General features: G+C 42.1%; 1 protein-coding gene and 1 gene segment (V, D, J or C); both read right to left on the reverse strand.

The window, feature by feature from the left end:
* Nucleotides 1–16,068, reverse strand: part of LOC126934450 (immunoglobulin kappa light chain) — a 246,297-nt gene that overhangs the window by 181,900 nt on the left and 48,329 nt on the right. The gene's annotated exons all lie outside the window — the stretch shown is intronic.
* On the reverse strand, nt 11,875–12,412 carry LOC126934468 (immunoglobulin kappa variable 1-9-like). The segment is given in 2 exon segments: nt 11,875–12,197; nt 12,323–12,412. Coding segments are annotated over 2 exon segments (378 nt in total).

Raw genomic sequence — 16,068 nt, forward strand, 5'->3', positions numbered from 1 at the left:
TGAATGACATGCCTGGTCAGACCAATCCCCTGAGTCCTATGCAAATCAGACACCGCCTCCTTCAGCCTCCTCATATAAGCAGCCACTTTTCCACTGCACATGGAGCTTTCTCTTTGTTCGAATCCCCCATCCTTCTCTGTACAGGGGAGCTGTTTTCTTCTTTTCTTCTTGTGTATTAAACTTTTAGCTACTTAAAACAACTCCACGCAAGTCGGTGTCTTTTTAAACAAACCGGCGTGAGACTAAGAACTCTGGTGTTCCTCCAGTCATTGGAGGCTTATCATAAGGATTCTACCTTACATAGCAAAAGAAGAACTTGACAGATGTAAGTTAAGGACTTTGAGAATAAGCAACCTGGTTATCCAGATGAAACCAATGTAATCACAACGGTGTTTAAAATAGACGAGGAGGCTCGCAGTCAGAGAGGAGCTGGGACACTGGGGAGGGATGTGGTTTGAGGAAGGAAGGGGCCATGGAACCAGAAATGTGGGAGCACCTGGAAGATAAGAAGCAGAGGATCCAGTTCTCTCCTCTGGAGCATCCAGAAGGAATACAGACCTACTGACACCTTAACATTAGCTCAGTGAGACTTCTGACCTCCAGAACTGCAGGGTGATACATTTATGTTGTGTGAAGCCAATAAGGCTGTGGTGATAAACAGCAGCTTTGGAAACTAATGCAAGGGGGAAGACATGTCTTTCACCTCAGTGAGCCGCATGCTTGTCCTTTGTTCTTGGAAATATTTTCACCTTGTCTTCTGGTGTCATTTGTGAAAAGTGACAGAGAAAATTTTTCCGAGAGAAGAGCTAATACGAGAATTTGTTTTTAGCTAAAATATCTCTTTGGTAAATTCCCATGATTATCTCTTATATGATCTGGATATCACAGAGTTTGGGGTTAGATCTCACAGCACATGATAGGAGGAAGAGACTTTTGTTTGTTGGTTTATTTTCGTATTAGGAGGGAAAATTAGATTTTCAGCACACAATCTGAGAGGGACAGACTGAGTCAGAGCTATTGTAAGAGAAAGAGAAGATGTGGAAGGAGTCAGGGAAATGAGACATGTGTCCCTGCTCCCAAATCTAAAAGAAAGTCAATGATTTTAGAAGGTGAAGCAAAGCTCTTCACCTTCCGTCTTCTTATGAAGGATCAAATTCTTCCCAGAGTCCCTGCCCCTCCTTCACTCCCCTGACATTGCACTGTGGAGCTAATCACATGCGCCCTTAATCCCTGCTCCTGTCCCAGGCTGGGAGAGACTCACTGTCCTCACCATGCCCAGCAGGCTAGAGCTGGTGCCTCAGGCACCAAAGGAGAAGAGGATGGTTTCTGTGCAGGCGATGAGAGCTTTACCGCATTTTACATTTCACTATAATTCTAAGTAAAGTTGTGTGGAGAGAAGAGAACATATGGGCAACTTTGTCTGGTGAGGTTGGAAGAGGCCAGGCTCTGAGAAGGACAATTCACATGTCTAATTTTTCAGGTGGCAAATGCTAGCTTTAGCAATAGTGGAAATGTGGACTTTGAGTTTAAGAACAAGACAAACTTTCAGGTACTTGGATAAATGAGGAGACATTTGGAATAGGGTCCTTAGCCCAGGGCTAAGGTCAGGCTGGCAGTGCCTGAGAGCTGCCAGGCACTGGCCCAGCACTGTGGGGGAAGCAGCTGCTCTCCTGAGCCACAGGACTGAGGATCTGGGAGGAACCACAGGCCCTGTCCACAGGGCTGCCTGGCGGGGGCTTCAGGGAAGGAAACTGCTCACAAATTCAGGGGAGCTGCATTAAGCATATATCCCGCAGCCTGGCAAGAGTGAAAGTCTCAGAGACTTTCACTGAATTCCCTGGTCATGAATGACTTTGCCCCTGTGGGAGCCAAAGAGGGAGGGTCAGCAAATGTCCTCAAAGTCTTTACTCAGCCAGACTCTGTTCTGCTTGGAAAGAAAAGGAACACGTGCTACACAAATAAACATAACATTATGTGTATCTGTAATAAGAATTTCTAATATAAATTTTACATATTGAATACACATATTTTAGAAATAAGTTGTATGCATATATTTGCATATACTATTTATCTATTTATGCATAAATATATGGTACACGTTTATATATGAAGAGATATAACTTTGGTTGCTAGTATAAGGTATAGTTTTAAGCTTTAATAAATTGAACAAGAACATTGAAAACAAGCACTGGGTGCACCACCTCATGGCCCGTCCTCACTCCAGGGCCTGAGGGTCATAAAGCTCAGGACCCTCTTCCATGTCCCCTGGGCAGAGAGCAGTGAACTGCCCATTGCTGAGGATCATGAGCGGCCTGAGGGGGGTTTGTGGAATCACAGAGCAGCAGATGCCCAGGAGATGGATAGTGGGTCTGGGCTCTGAATGGAGGGAGGTTTTGTCCCCAGAGTTCAGCATCGACAAGTCCTCTTCTGGTCATTTCTGTCAAACAAAGCAACACATGTGGCTCAGAGGCTGCATGGTCATAGGATGAAGACCCTCCATGGCTCATTCCTAGTTTCCCCTCTGACTGGGGTGATGCAGGATCTCTCTGCCCAGCTTTCATGGCTCACCAGCTGCTGAGACCCTTGACAATGACCTATGTCTGTCCCACGCACAAACTTCTCAATAGTTGCCATCTTACTTTCTGGTCTCCAATAACCAGAAATTGCCAACCATGACCCTTCCACAAAGATTCATGGAGTGGAGTTGGAACTATGGGTTCAGCAATGTGCCGGGGCATGTATGTAAGAGAAACAAGGCGTGGACTGTCCATGTCTGAAGTGAGGATGAATTTTCATCATGAATTGGGAGGAGGAGGTGGGAGAAAACATCCTGACATGCTCCAGGCAGTGATGCCCACAAATACACTAGAGGTGCCCATAGAGGAGGGGGGAAGAGGGTGTGAGAAAAAGAGGGGATGTGAATTCAGAGGTATGTCCCAGACTGTTCCCCTGAAAAGATTTCAGACCCTTAGCAACACCTGGGGCCCTGGGTAGAGCTGTTGCTAGGGAAGACTTGTGCAGGAGAGGGGACAGGAGGAGGGAGCACCTACCTCTGAAGGCATCTTGGTTGCTGATGGCCAGAGTGACATCTGTTCAGGGCCGCTGCCCCTGACCCAGGCAGGGATCATGTCCACCGGGGCAGCAGGAGCCAACAGGAGCTCAGAGCCAGGCCTAGGTTCTGCTGGTGCCAGACTAGGTTGTTCTTCATACTCTGGCCAGCTCTGTAGGTGACAGTGACCCTCTCACCTGAGACACAAGGAGGGGGACAAAGAAGGCATCCACCTAACATGCTCACTATCATCCAAGTGGGGGAACAAACCTGCAGATCCCCAAATATTAATACCAAGCTTGTAGTTCATCCAACTTGGTGCAATTCTGATCAGAAGGAAAAACAGGCTAACAACTTCATCATCAAGGAAAGTTCATGTTTAATACAAACTATCTGAGGATGAAGCCTGAGTTCCCCTTCCACACCAGGCAGTCAGAACAGCAAGAACAAGAGGACAAAAGATGGGTCCCAAAGTCCACAAGGTGCCTCCTGAGGCTGATCCTGCTCAGAGAAGGTGGTGACAGTGGATGAGTCTACTGGGACTGCCACACCAACATACCCTGAGCTGGATGGCTTGAGCCATAGATATTTATTACTAATTTATTAAACATTCATTGCAAATGTATTAGAACCCTGGAAGGTTCAAGATCAAGGTCCAGAAGGATTTTCTTTCTGGCGAGAACCCTGTTTCTTGTTTTCAGATGTCATCTCTGGATACATACTCACATGGGTTCAGCAATGTGCCCGGGCATGTGTAAGTAGGAGAAGCAAGTGCATGCTTTCCTCAGTACATGCTTGGAGGCTGGTGAGGGGTCAAGGAACAGCTCGATGATGTTTATTTTTACTAGGACACAAATCTTATTAAATCAGAGTCCCAAGGTTTTCACTTCATTTCATCCTAATTACCCCTTCATAACCTCTACGTCTAAATACAGTAATATTGGAGGTTGGAGATTCAAAACATGAATTTGTGAAACACAATTCAGTTCATAGCAGGTGCGCTTTGAGGACATGCCCAAGGCAGTAGGAAGGACAAGGCGAGGCTTCCAGTCTCAGAGCGCGGAGGTGGTTTCCCCACCACTCAGCACACTGGCAGCTCCTCCCAGGTGATTCAGGTCACACATGAGACCCCAATCCCACCTTGGGGGCTGCCTGCTGATACTGGAACAATATCACCCTTAATTTCCACTATTTCTAAGATCAGGCTTCTATCTTATGTTTATTATGAGGTTTGTCCAACGGCAAGGTTTGTGACATACCACCCAATGGCAGGATTGGGACATAACATCAAACAGAATTTTAGATGCTGCTTTCTAAGGAGACTTGATGGAGTTTTTTCATGGGTTTTCATGCAGTTGATCTTACTACATCCACCATTAGGCTGCATTCTGTAGGGAACACAAAATGATTCCTCTCCTCAATAAACCAGTCACCTAGTTGAAGATAAAGGGTGTTCAGAAAACATGGTCACAAAACAATTAGGGGCTAGATTCTGTGATCCATGTGAGATGCCAATGATGTGCTTCTGGAAAGGAGAAGGTGAGGTTGTCAGGGGCCCTGTAACACACAATGCCCAAGGCTAGGGTGGGGAGTAGAGGGCCCTTGATCTGGATCTGTCTACCCAGCTTCATTCCTCCCATTCTTGAAACTGGCTGCACCAGCCAGGAAGCATCTGAGACTACCTGATTCTCTGGACTAACAGCTGCTGAGGTTTGTTCTCTGAGCCATAACACTGTGAGTGTGTAAGTGTAACCATTTAGATCAGCACTAATGAAAATAAGTTTTTAAGATGGTGAAAATGTCTATACTTATGCTTTGCAAGGGTAGCCATTATATGTTATATGTGGCTACTGAGCACTTGAAATGTAGTGAAAACAACTAAGGAGCTACATTGCTAATTTTAATTAATTCCAATGTAAATGTTTGTGGTTGGGCACTGCTAGTGTTTGCATGGGAGACAGGGAAGTTTCAGATGATAATAAACAGCAATATCATCAGGACAACCAATCTGCTAAATGTTAAGCAAAGATGATCCCAGGACCATTGCACCAAGCTGGGGTGGACAAGATGGAAAGAGCACGTAGGTGGATCTTTGGAACCTTCCCAGGATTCTGCTTCTTCCAGGTAGATGATGTAAACTCTCTGTCTTGAAGACACTGAAATTGAAGCTAGCGACTGTGGACCAGACTGTTTCTCCTGGAATTTGAGGTGGAAACAGAACACAAATCTTCCCTAGTATTAATGATGTCCCTCTTTGTAGGCTTCCCAGCAGAGTAGTTCTGTCTGATAAAGTGGGAGGTGAATGCTGTGCTCCCTAATCAATAGTCTTTCTCAGTCCCATGCGACATATGAACCCTCTCACATGCAGCCCCTGCAGTTGAAGCCAGAGCACCATGACCCAGAGGGCCAGAACCCCATGTCCAGTGTCCAGTGTTGCCTCTGCCTTCAGTGATCCCACCCTCCAGGACCCAGTGATAAAGACTTGAGTGGCAGAGAAGACCAAGATTTTAAGTAGAGATATTTTGATATCAAAGTAGAGAAGGGAGCCTGCCAACTAGCAATAAGGGTGCAGACCTTTGCTTACAGCTTTTGAGCAAGGGAATATTCTATGTCCTGGGTGCAATCCAGGTCAAAGTGTTTGATAAAAGATATTACAATAAATTATATTCTTAAGAAAATAAAAACACATAAGGAAACTGATTATGATAGCAGTGTTTGAGTTTTATAGTACTAAAGTGGTAAACATAAATTTTTCAATGTGCAGTGGTTGATCGAGAATCTCCTAGCCCCTCCCCTTCCTATGATGATTCCATGGTCTTTGCAGGTCATGGTCACTTGGCTGCCTGCTTCTCAATCAGATGCATCCTCAGTACAACCCCAAGCACCTCCCCGATCAACATAGATGAGCAGCTTCAACCTCCAGATACCACATACCATTGCCTGATTTGTACGTAATTTATCAACACCAAAAGTATTCTATTCGGTTTCATTATATAGTTATTGTTCTCTGCATGGCTCATTCCCCCTACTGAATATCTGTACTTGGGATCAAAAATTGTCTTATTTACTTACATGCACTAAACCTTAAGTGATAGTATTTATTGGTTCTGAAAACTCTGACATTAAGTTAAAATCCCTTAAAAGCAACTACCTGCTTCTTTTTTTAATTAGAAGAAATATGGTGCGATCACCTCAACTAAGGAAACTAAACTTCTTTTACAATTGAAAATGATTAATTGGACATGGGAAAACATATAGACAAAAGTGACAAGCATTATTATGATGTTAAATAAACACAGTTTGCATGTAAAATGTACAGTTATGATTAATTGTATTCAACACAGGAAGAAGAAAGGCCCTCATAGTTTGTGTGGCTTGCAGGAGTGGGTGAGTGGTTTAGTCCTGAGAAGCAAGGGGGAGCTGATGAGTGATCTCAGGCAGGCATCCAATACCAGGACCTAATATGATTAATTACCATGTTCTTTTCTTTAAGATTTGATATTTTAAGCTGGTCCTGCTGGGGAAGTTGTGAGCACATTCACGGAATACGTGGAATAAAAATTTAAAACAGTATGTTTCAAAATACTCTTAAACAGCTCAGAAACACCCAAAGAAAAGTATCTTATAAAATATCATACCTTCCTCACCCCTTCTTGATATTTGGGTTTAACCAATCATGGATCACAGTTGGATTTTTCTCCACATTGTGGGCTACAGTGTTGAAGAAACTCCTCTTTCTAGTAGGACAGAAATGGAGTCAATCTTGCCGTATCTGGCCAATCTTGTCCTGACCAATCTTGCTTTATCTCAGAATGTTACATTTCCAGAACCTTCTACAGTTATTCCTAAAAACTACAAGGAAGAAATGGAAGAGAACTGGGATCGTTCAAGACAAAATGGAACCTGTTCTGCAAATACTGTAGTGAAATCATAACTCAGTAATCGTTTTGTGACTGGCTTATTTCACTTACATAATGTCCTCTAGTTACATCCACGTTGTAGCATGTGTCAGAATTTCCCTTTTTAAAGCTAATTTTCCTTTTTTAAAGCTACAATATGCTACTGTATGTATATACCACATTTGGATTACAAGTTCCCTCCTTTGTGAACATTTGAGTTGCTTCTACTTTTTGGCCATTGTGAATAATTCGGTTCTGAATGTGAGTATACAAGTATCTCCTCAAGTTAATGCCTTCAATTACTTGGGTATATGTCCAAAAGTGGAATTGCTGAATTATAGAGTATTTCTATTTTTAATTCTTCGAGGAATTGCCATCTGGTTTCCCACAGCAGGTGGGCTATTTACATCACCTCGACAGTGTCCACAGGAGTTCCAGTTCCCTAAGTTCTCACCAAGACTGGTCATTCTCTGTTGGAAAAAAAATTATAATAGGTGTGAGGTGGGTTTTGTTTTTATTTTTCTAAGGATTAATAACATTGAGCATCTTTTCCTATTCTAGCTATCTAATTATCTCTAAAGAATCTTCTTTAAAGAAATGTCTATTAATGTACTTTCCTCATTTTTAAACAGATATTTTATTTTAATGTTGACATATAAGACTTATTTTTGTATAGTAGATATTATCAACCCCTTATCAGATATGATTTACAAATATTTTCTTCTATTCTACATGTTGCATTTTCACTGTGTTGATTATGTCTTTTGATGCACATTTTAAATTTTTATGTAGTCTAATTTATCTTCTCTTCTACTTTTGCCTGTATTTTGGTATTAAAGCTGTTAGTATGTAAATGTCTATAAATACTGACTTACTATGCTGAGAAGGTCACACTCCACCATCTTTCTGATGGTGGAGCTAAGAGTTTTACACTCTCCCATTTTGTACCAGGGGACAGTGCAGCTACGTGAGAACCTAGTGGCTTTCCCGAGCTTATTTGTCTTGCATTTTTGGTGACATGGATTGTTGTTCACATTGGCTTCCTCTGGCGGGTCCACCTGGAAAGCATTATATTTAGCAAGAAAAAGGAGGCTGTAAATGATGTCACTGTAGACTGTGTATATTCCCTGTTGCTAATGTCAAATCTGTGAAGCATAAAGGGATTTACTAGAGGATATTAAATTCCTTACAAATTGTTGAAAAGCCTTATGGCACAGGCTCCAGGAAAAGCCTCTAGAACAATTCCAAGAATGGCACTTCTGGCGCAGGCTGGGGAGGAGGTCCTGCTGCCTGAGACTCCACATTCAAGGTGTCTCCTGCAGAAAAGAGAGCAGCTCTTCTCACTACTGCCCCCAGATGGACAGCAGCTCTGCTCTCAACTACTAGAGACATGACCCCTTTCTCTGACTGCCCATTAGCTGTGTCACTGCAGAGTGGTTTTGGATTGAGATGAGGGAGGGGAAGTGCCTGATCTCACTCAAATGTGTTCATTTTCCTGGTCTGGGTCACAGCCAGGCAGCACAGTCCTGTGGGCACAATACCTTCACTTGCCAGGTTTCTATAACATTAGAGTATCTTTCTGGACTGTGGACAACATGGGGGAGGGGAGGGTCAAGGAATAAAAAAAGGAGTACTTGCAGTTGCCTGAGCTGCCACTCCGGTTTCCCCAAATGTTTTCTATCCATTTAATTCGTGATAATAAACATCTTCCTGCCTAACCAGCCATAATCACTTTTCTTAGATCCAAATGATTCAGTGATAAAACTAAAGAGAAAAAAACCAAATAAGCTTTTCAACATTTAAACTGACCAGGAAGCTGTCCCTGGTGTTTACACCTCCATATCCCACTATGTGTTTCATCTTCCCTTTGCCTCACTGGGGATCCAAGTGCAGGGAATGCCTCACAGTCATGTGATCCCTAGAACTTCATCTTGATGACTGTTGAAATCTTCTCTGAGTTTTACCAGTGGAAATGGCAATAAATAAAAACATTCCAGAAGGTCCCCTAGGGTCCATATTTCCTGTACTTCCTCTCTAAAATATGTAAAATCAATTCTATTTGTTCTTGCTTTATATTGGCTACATCTATGTTCCCAGCACACACCCTAACGCTCTGTGTTGACCACTTGTCCACTATTGTATTAAGTCTAAATGGTCTTATGCTTATCATATTATTTCTTCCAATTTAATGAAATAATTGTCATGTCAAATCTTTGGGCTAAGAACCATCTATCAGAAAACCACAGCCCTGAGAAAATAGAAATAGAGTATTTCAAGCTGTTCAGTTTGCATAACAATGATGAGTCTACAGCTCATTTACAAGATATAAATATTCTGTTTATGGGAGTAATAGCACCATTCACGGTTAGTGTTGCAGACCCTCTGCCACATCTGACAGCATAGCAATTCAATGGTACAAGGGTTTATGTGCCAGGTTTGCTTGACTAACAGTGGGTTTTTCTTTGTCTGTAGGGAAAGCTGCACCTGTTCACATGACAAGATCATGAGCTACATTTTCATTTTTTTGAAGTCAATAGGCTGCTTGATCCAAAGCCATATTATGGAAGAACTTCTTGACTCTGATGAAAGCACTTGGAAAATCCTCAAATAATATTTTATGCAGAAACATAACCGAAGAGAAAGGAAAATTCTTATATAGGATAATAACCACTGCCCTTCTTATGTGACATCAGGTCCACTAGAATCACCTGACATTAGCTGTTAGTCTGAGCCCTGATGTGTGGTACAAAGTTACAGGTTCTGGAGGGGTCAGTTTTCTTGGCAAATTAGGTGTTCAGAAGACCCAATATCTCTGTACATCTCAATTAGTTGAAACTCATATTATTGAGTCCCCACAGGGACCTCCATAACATTGGTTCATGAGGCTACCTGGGAAAGTGGGCAAAGGTGATTGACTGAAGTCCATGTGTTCAATCATCCTCATTATTAAAAACCCCCTGCTCATTAATGGCATTTGGATTAATATTCACTTGGAAAGCATGTTTGTTTCTTGATTATGGATCATTTTTGAAACATCTTGTCATAGGTCTTCCAGAGTGACTTTGTCTGCATTCATCCTGTTGCGTTTCTTCTAAGGCCTGATGGAGACTTTCAGTGAGTACAAATTTTTAAGAAAAAGTTTACTCTATTTAATTATAGAGGTGTTTTATCATTCCGTGGATAAATAATTATGTTTTCAACCTTTACAATCCTGAAAATATTTGCAAATGTAAATTTGCATTAATAATAAAATAAAGCTGGATGTGTTTTCAACATGTGGCTTTAAATATAATTTTTAAATGGCCTCAAAGGGGGAAAATCATTATAACTTTTGTAAATGTCCGTTTTTATCTCTCTTGTGTCCTATAGAGTTGCCCAATAAGAGATCCTCCCATGAGATTTGGAAGTCAGAAAAGGATGACTCAATATTCTCCACTGGTACCTAAGACAGGCACATAGACAGACGTGAGGACTGGAGAAACACCTGGAAATATGCTGTAGGAAGCTGAGACAGTAGTGAAGATCATATGGTTAGATAGCCCATACTTCAGGGGCGGATGCATTCTGTTTGCTGAGGGAGCACCAGAGATTCCTGATTCTAATATCAGCTTTCCTGACTGCTGTATCCTTGGTTTTGAAAGGTGTAGTGTGAAAGTTAATCATAGGAATTGGGTCATTCTTGTGATACCCAACAGAGCCAGGAAACCAGAAGGGAAAGGCACTCAGGGTGCAAAATATTGTGTCTAGAATGCAATCGAAATAGGCCTTATTACCCAATGGAACTAAGGTTTATGGTTTTTTGAATAAACAGAAATTGACCCCCGCCCCCCCAGTTTTAAAACTCAAGATAGTTACGTTTATCTTACCTTAGTTTTTGTTTGTTTGTTTGTTTGTTTGTTTGTTTTCAGGAAACCAACCATCAGGCCTCCCAGATGCTATCAAGGAGCTGAAACTTACATATCACTGAATTGGGACAACGAGACATCAGACCCTTTGCCCATTATAATTGCCTAACTGATCTCCTGCTTCCTGTTGACAAAATTATCTTTCTTACTCCTCCATAATTCCTGTTTTCTCACATTTCTTCCTTGCTATATAAACCCCTAATTTCAGTTGTTCAGGGAGATACGTTTGTGAATGGTGTCCCATCTCCACAGCTGCAGCACTTGATTAAAGCCTATGGCTTGGCAATACTGGTGTTAGTGATTGGCTTTCTGTGTGGTGAGCTGCAGGATCTACACCGAATCCCTGGCATTTCTGTAACGAAGTTCTCTGCGAGCTTCACTGTTTTGGTTTATTGTAACCTGAAATCAAATTTAGTCACAACTTCTGAGATAACGTGATATAATTCTAAGGTTCACTTTGTCCACCACTGCTTACCAGCCTGAGCTTACCAGTTCCCAAGCCTTACTAGTGCCAATGAACTTTCTCTAAGAGCCATAGGTAATATTTTCCCTTTTTTGTAAAACGCTAGATTTCTCTTTGTTCTTCCAACGTATTGAAGACCACTGAGTTTTCCCATATGCCCCATTTGGCAAATATTCTTTGCAAATGAAACATTAAATTTAGACATTCATCTCTACATTTTAGACTTCAGTAGTTTACTCTAATTCTCTGTATTAAGATAATTCCTGCTTAGAATATCTACACTGGCTTCTCCTGTGTTATTTGAATTCCAACTGAAGCCATAAACTAGACTCCTCAGGTGTCATGATCTCTGTCTTTAGTAAATCAGGAGGGGCATTGCTATGTCTGTGCTGTTGGGGCTGAGAAAGAGAAAAGAATTCGGGTGCAGGGGCGACTTCATGTCCCCCTCTACCGACACCATCAGAGTGTGGCTGCATCTGAGGAACACTCTCAGCCCATGGAGGCATCAGGAGGAGCAGCTGGGGCAGCCCAGCCTCACACATCTGCTTCCCTGGGGGTTTATGTTTGGGTGTGTAACACTGTGGGAGGGTAACTATTATGCTGTTGACAGTAATAAGTTGCAAAATCTTCAGGCTGCAGGCTGCTGATGGTGAGAGTGAATTCCGTCCCAGATCCACTGCCGCTGAACCTTGATGGGACCCCACTTTGCAAAGTGGATGCCTTATAGATCAGGAGCTTAGGGGCTTTCCCTGGTTTCTGCTGATACCAATTTAAATAACTGCTAATGCCCTGACTCGCCCGGCAAGTGATGGTGACTCTGTCTCCTACTGATGCAGACAGGGAGGATGGAGACTGGGTCATCTGGATGTCACATCTGGCACCTGAGATTGGAAACATAAAAACAAATGTCCACACAATTAATCATGTAGTAAGAGAATTTCCCTGAATAGCCAGGCAGTACTGACCACACTGGGCTGAGTAAACTGCTAGTGTTCCTGTTCCTTACCTGGGAGCCAGAGCAGCAGGAGCCCCAGGAGCTGAGCGGGGACCCTCATGTCCATGCTGTGTCCTGAGTGGTTCTGACTCCTACATGAAGTGTGACCAGCCTATTAATAAGTCTTCAGGACAGGAGGCTGTGCTCTGGGAACATGCAAATGAGCAGGGGATGGGGCAGGCTGGGCACAGCTGCAGGACTGGCTCATCTCAGTAACTCAACAGTGGCTCAGTGTCCCCAGGTGTCCCAGGTCAGACCAGAGTAGCGCAAATTTTTCTGCAGAGAATGTGTTTCTACTGGGGACTATTTTGTTTTGAGAAACATTTTTTAGGTATTTTTTTGACAATTTGAAATATTCCTCAGGAGTCAATGGAGTGATGTATTTCATTGGTGTATGGGGATTATTTAGGAGAATATTCTTGTTTGTAGGAAACACATAGTAAAATGTTAGACGGTAGGTTTCTCAGGTCTTCAAAAGACTGTCATATGATTCCAGTTAGGGAAGGGGGTGATTGTGCTATGCTCGCAACGTTTCTATGAGTTTAACATTTTTCCTTTCTAAAAAAATTAAATATAAAATTTATTGACATGATGCTATATATATTTGTAAGTGTTAGGTAACGGTGTTATGCCATTGTTCTTACCAGTATAAGATCAAACAATTTATTACAGATACACAAAGACGATACCGTGCTTCTTCAATGAACGCAGCACTCACAGACCCACCATTATCAAGAGCGACAGGTCTTTTTAATACCCAGAGACCAAATGGACTGCACCTGTGTAGAACTTCTGTCTCCCTAACTTAAGTACTAATAGATTACTTTTGACTGGAAGACTTAGTGATAAACAGTTGATTAACACTTTTTTAGGTTTTTTATATATGACATACTCTATTCTTCCAACAAAGTATGCTAAAGAAAAAAATGTTATTAAGGAAACCATAAAAATGAGAAAATATATTTACTACTTATTAAGTGCTTGCTCACAGGTGACACACACAGAAGAAAATATAAGTGGATCTGCAAATTTTAAACCCAAGTTATTCAAGGGTTAACTGTACCATGATGAATGTAGCAGTCCCCATCTGTAATCTAGGGCTCTCCCTTTGCTGTACGTCTGCTGACTTCCCGTGACCATATGTTCTTTATGCTCTTATGGTCTTATGTTCTTTATGCTCTTTGGCAGAGAACTGCCTGCATGCATTTCTGGCCAGATGGCCTGGAATATGTATCTCTTAGGAAAGTTTTATGGTTTCACTGTGTCCTCCAGAATCCAAAGTTAATTCTCAGTGTAATGGTATTGCCAGGTGGGGCCTATTGGGATATGTTTAGGTCATGAGGGTGGAGCCCTCTACTAGTGGAATATATCAGTGCCACTATAAACAAGAGTTATAGGGCTGGGATCTCTCTCTCTCCTGCTCGTCTGACATGTTAAGACATGGCCCTCCTTCCTTTGAAGAACTCAATGCTCCAGGCATCATCTTGAAAGCAGAGAAACAGACCGTGTGGCTGATCTTCACTTATCCTGAGTCAGGTGGTTGTTGATGTGTCTTTTACCATTCATCTCCTGTTCCCTCCCTCCCTTTCCTCCTTTCCTCCCAGTGTAAATCTGCTACCTAACAGGAATCCTTATTGCTGGCGGACCCAAACTAAGATAGTAAAAAAAAAAAAAAAAAATCCTTAATCTTTTGTATGGGGGTATTTCTCATCTGAATTCTTACCATTTCTCATTCTTTGATATGTAGGAATATTCGGGAAGCAACTAATTTTTTTTTTTTACTAATCTATTTTAGATTGAATTTACACTGTGTGTTTTTTTTGTGTTTTTTTTTTTTGTTTTGTTTTCCCTGTGTGTTAAAACAAAAAATTAAGTTGTAAGCCACCAACCTACAGAATGGACTCCTCTTTTGGCAGAGAGAACATCAAAGAAATCTGAAAAACTAGGTTAGGACATGACTGGCAGGTGGGTTTAGATGTCCCTCACTATACTCTCCTCCCTTTGGGGTTCAGACACAACTGACCAGCATTATCATTACAACAGAGATCTTTAGACTGACAAAACAGACGCTTTGTAGCAATAAGATACCATACTCCAACAAGACAGAGATTAGGCCCTGAAGAAAATCTAAATATTTTCCCCTAAAAATATTTCTTGGACATATTCTGAAGTGGCCCTGCAAAGCTGCCTGTTGTGGGCCCAATTTGCATTCTGCAGAGAATCTCCTCCTCTTACTATATCTTTTCCAAAGAGTCTGACATTTCTTCAAAGGTCTGATAAGCAACATTCATCATCTACTTTATTTGCTGCCCATAGGATTTATCTGCATGACAAGAACCTTGGCTTCCACACCCTCTTATCTAAACTCAAGTATTTCTTTATAATGAATCAACTCTTTAGGCAGAGCTTAACTCTTTCAACCAGGTGCCAATCAGGAAAGCTTTGAAGCCACCTGTGACCTGGAAGCCCCTGCTTCAAGCTCTCCCACCTTTCCAGAACAAACTAATGTATATCTGATATGCATTGACTTATGTCATTCCCTATAATTTCTGTCTCCGTAAAATGTATAAAACCAACGTGTAATCCAACCACCTTTGGCACATATTTGCAGGGCCTCCTAAGGCTGTGTCACAGGCCATAAGCCTTATCTTTGGCAAAATAAACCTATACATTGATTGAGACCTGTCTCAGATACTGTTGTGTTTATACTGGGTCACAAAATTTCAAAATCCTCTAAAACTCTCTGCACATCCATAAATCTACATTAGAGACAGTGGAGTGAGTATACCTCAACTCAACTCAAACTTTAAAGAACCAGACAGACTTTCTGGTACTTCCATAAATGAGGAAACATTTGGAAGAGGGTCCTTAGCCCGGGGGAAGGTCAGGCTGGCAGTGCCTGAGAGCCTCCAGGTGCTGGCCCTGGGTTCTGAAGGAAATAGTTGCTCTCCTGAGCCACAGGGCTGAGGACCTGGGAGGAACCACAGGCCCTGCCCACAGGACTGCCTGGCAGGGGCTTCAGGGAAGGAAACTGCTCACAAATTCAGATGACCTGCATTAAGCATATATCTCCCAGCCTGACAAAAGTGAAAGTCTCAGGACCCACGCCTTAGGTCTAGGGCTGGATTCCTGGGCTGCCTGCTGTCAGCTCTGTCCTCCCTTGTCCTGAATGACTGGGACCCTGCTGGAGCCAAAGAGGGAGGGTCAGCAAATGTCCTCAAAGTCTTTACTCAGCCAGACTCTGTTCTGCTTGGAAAGAAAAGGAACACAAACTACAAAACTAAACATAAAACTACGTGTATTTGTAATATGAATTTGTAATATAAACTTTACATATGGAATACCTAAAATATTTTATAAATAAGTTATATTTATATATTTGTATATACTATGTATACATGAATAAATATGTGATGCAGATTTATATATCAAGAGATATAACTTTCATTGCTAGTGTAAGGTATAATTTTAAACTTTAATAAATTGAACATGAACATTGAAAACGAGCACTGGGTGCACCACCTGATAGTCCCTCCTCACTCCAGGGCCTGAGGATCAAAAAACTCAGGACCCTCTTCCATGTGCCCCCCTGGGCCGATAGCAGCAGGCTGCTCATTGCTGAGGATCATGAGTGACCTGAGGGGGATCTGCAGAATCACAGGGCAGCAGATGCCCAGGAGATGGATAGTTTGTACCCTGAATAGAGGGATGTATTGTCCACAGGGCTCAGCATAGACAAGTCCTCTTCTGGTCATTTC

Source organism: Macaca thibetana, chromosome 13 (assembly GCF_024542745.1).
Source record: "Macaca thibetana thibetana isolate TM-01 chromosome 13, ASM2454274v1, whole genome shotgun sequence".
NCBI lineage: Eukaryota > Metazoa > Chordata > Mammalia > Primates > Cercopithecidae > Macaca > Macaca thibetana.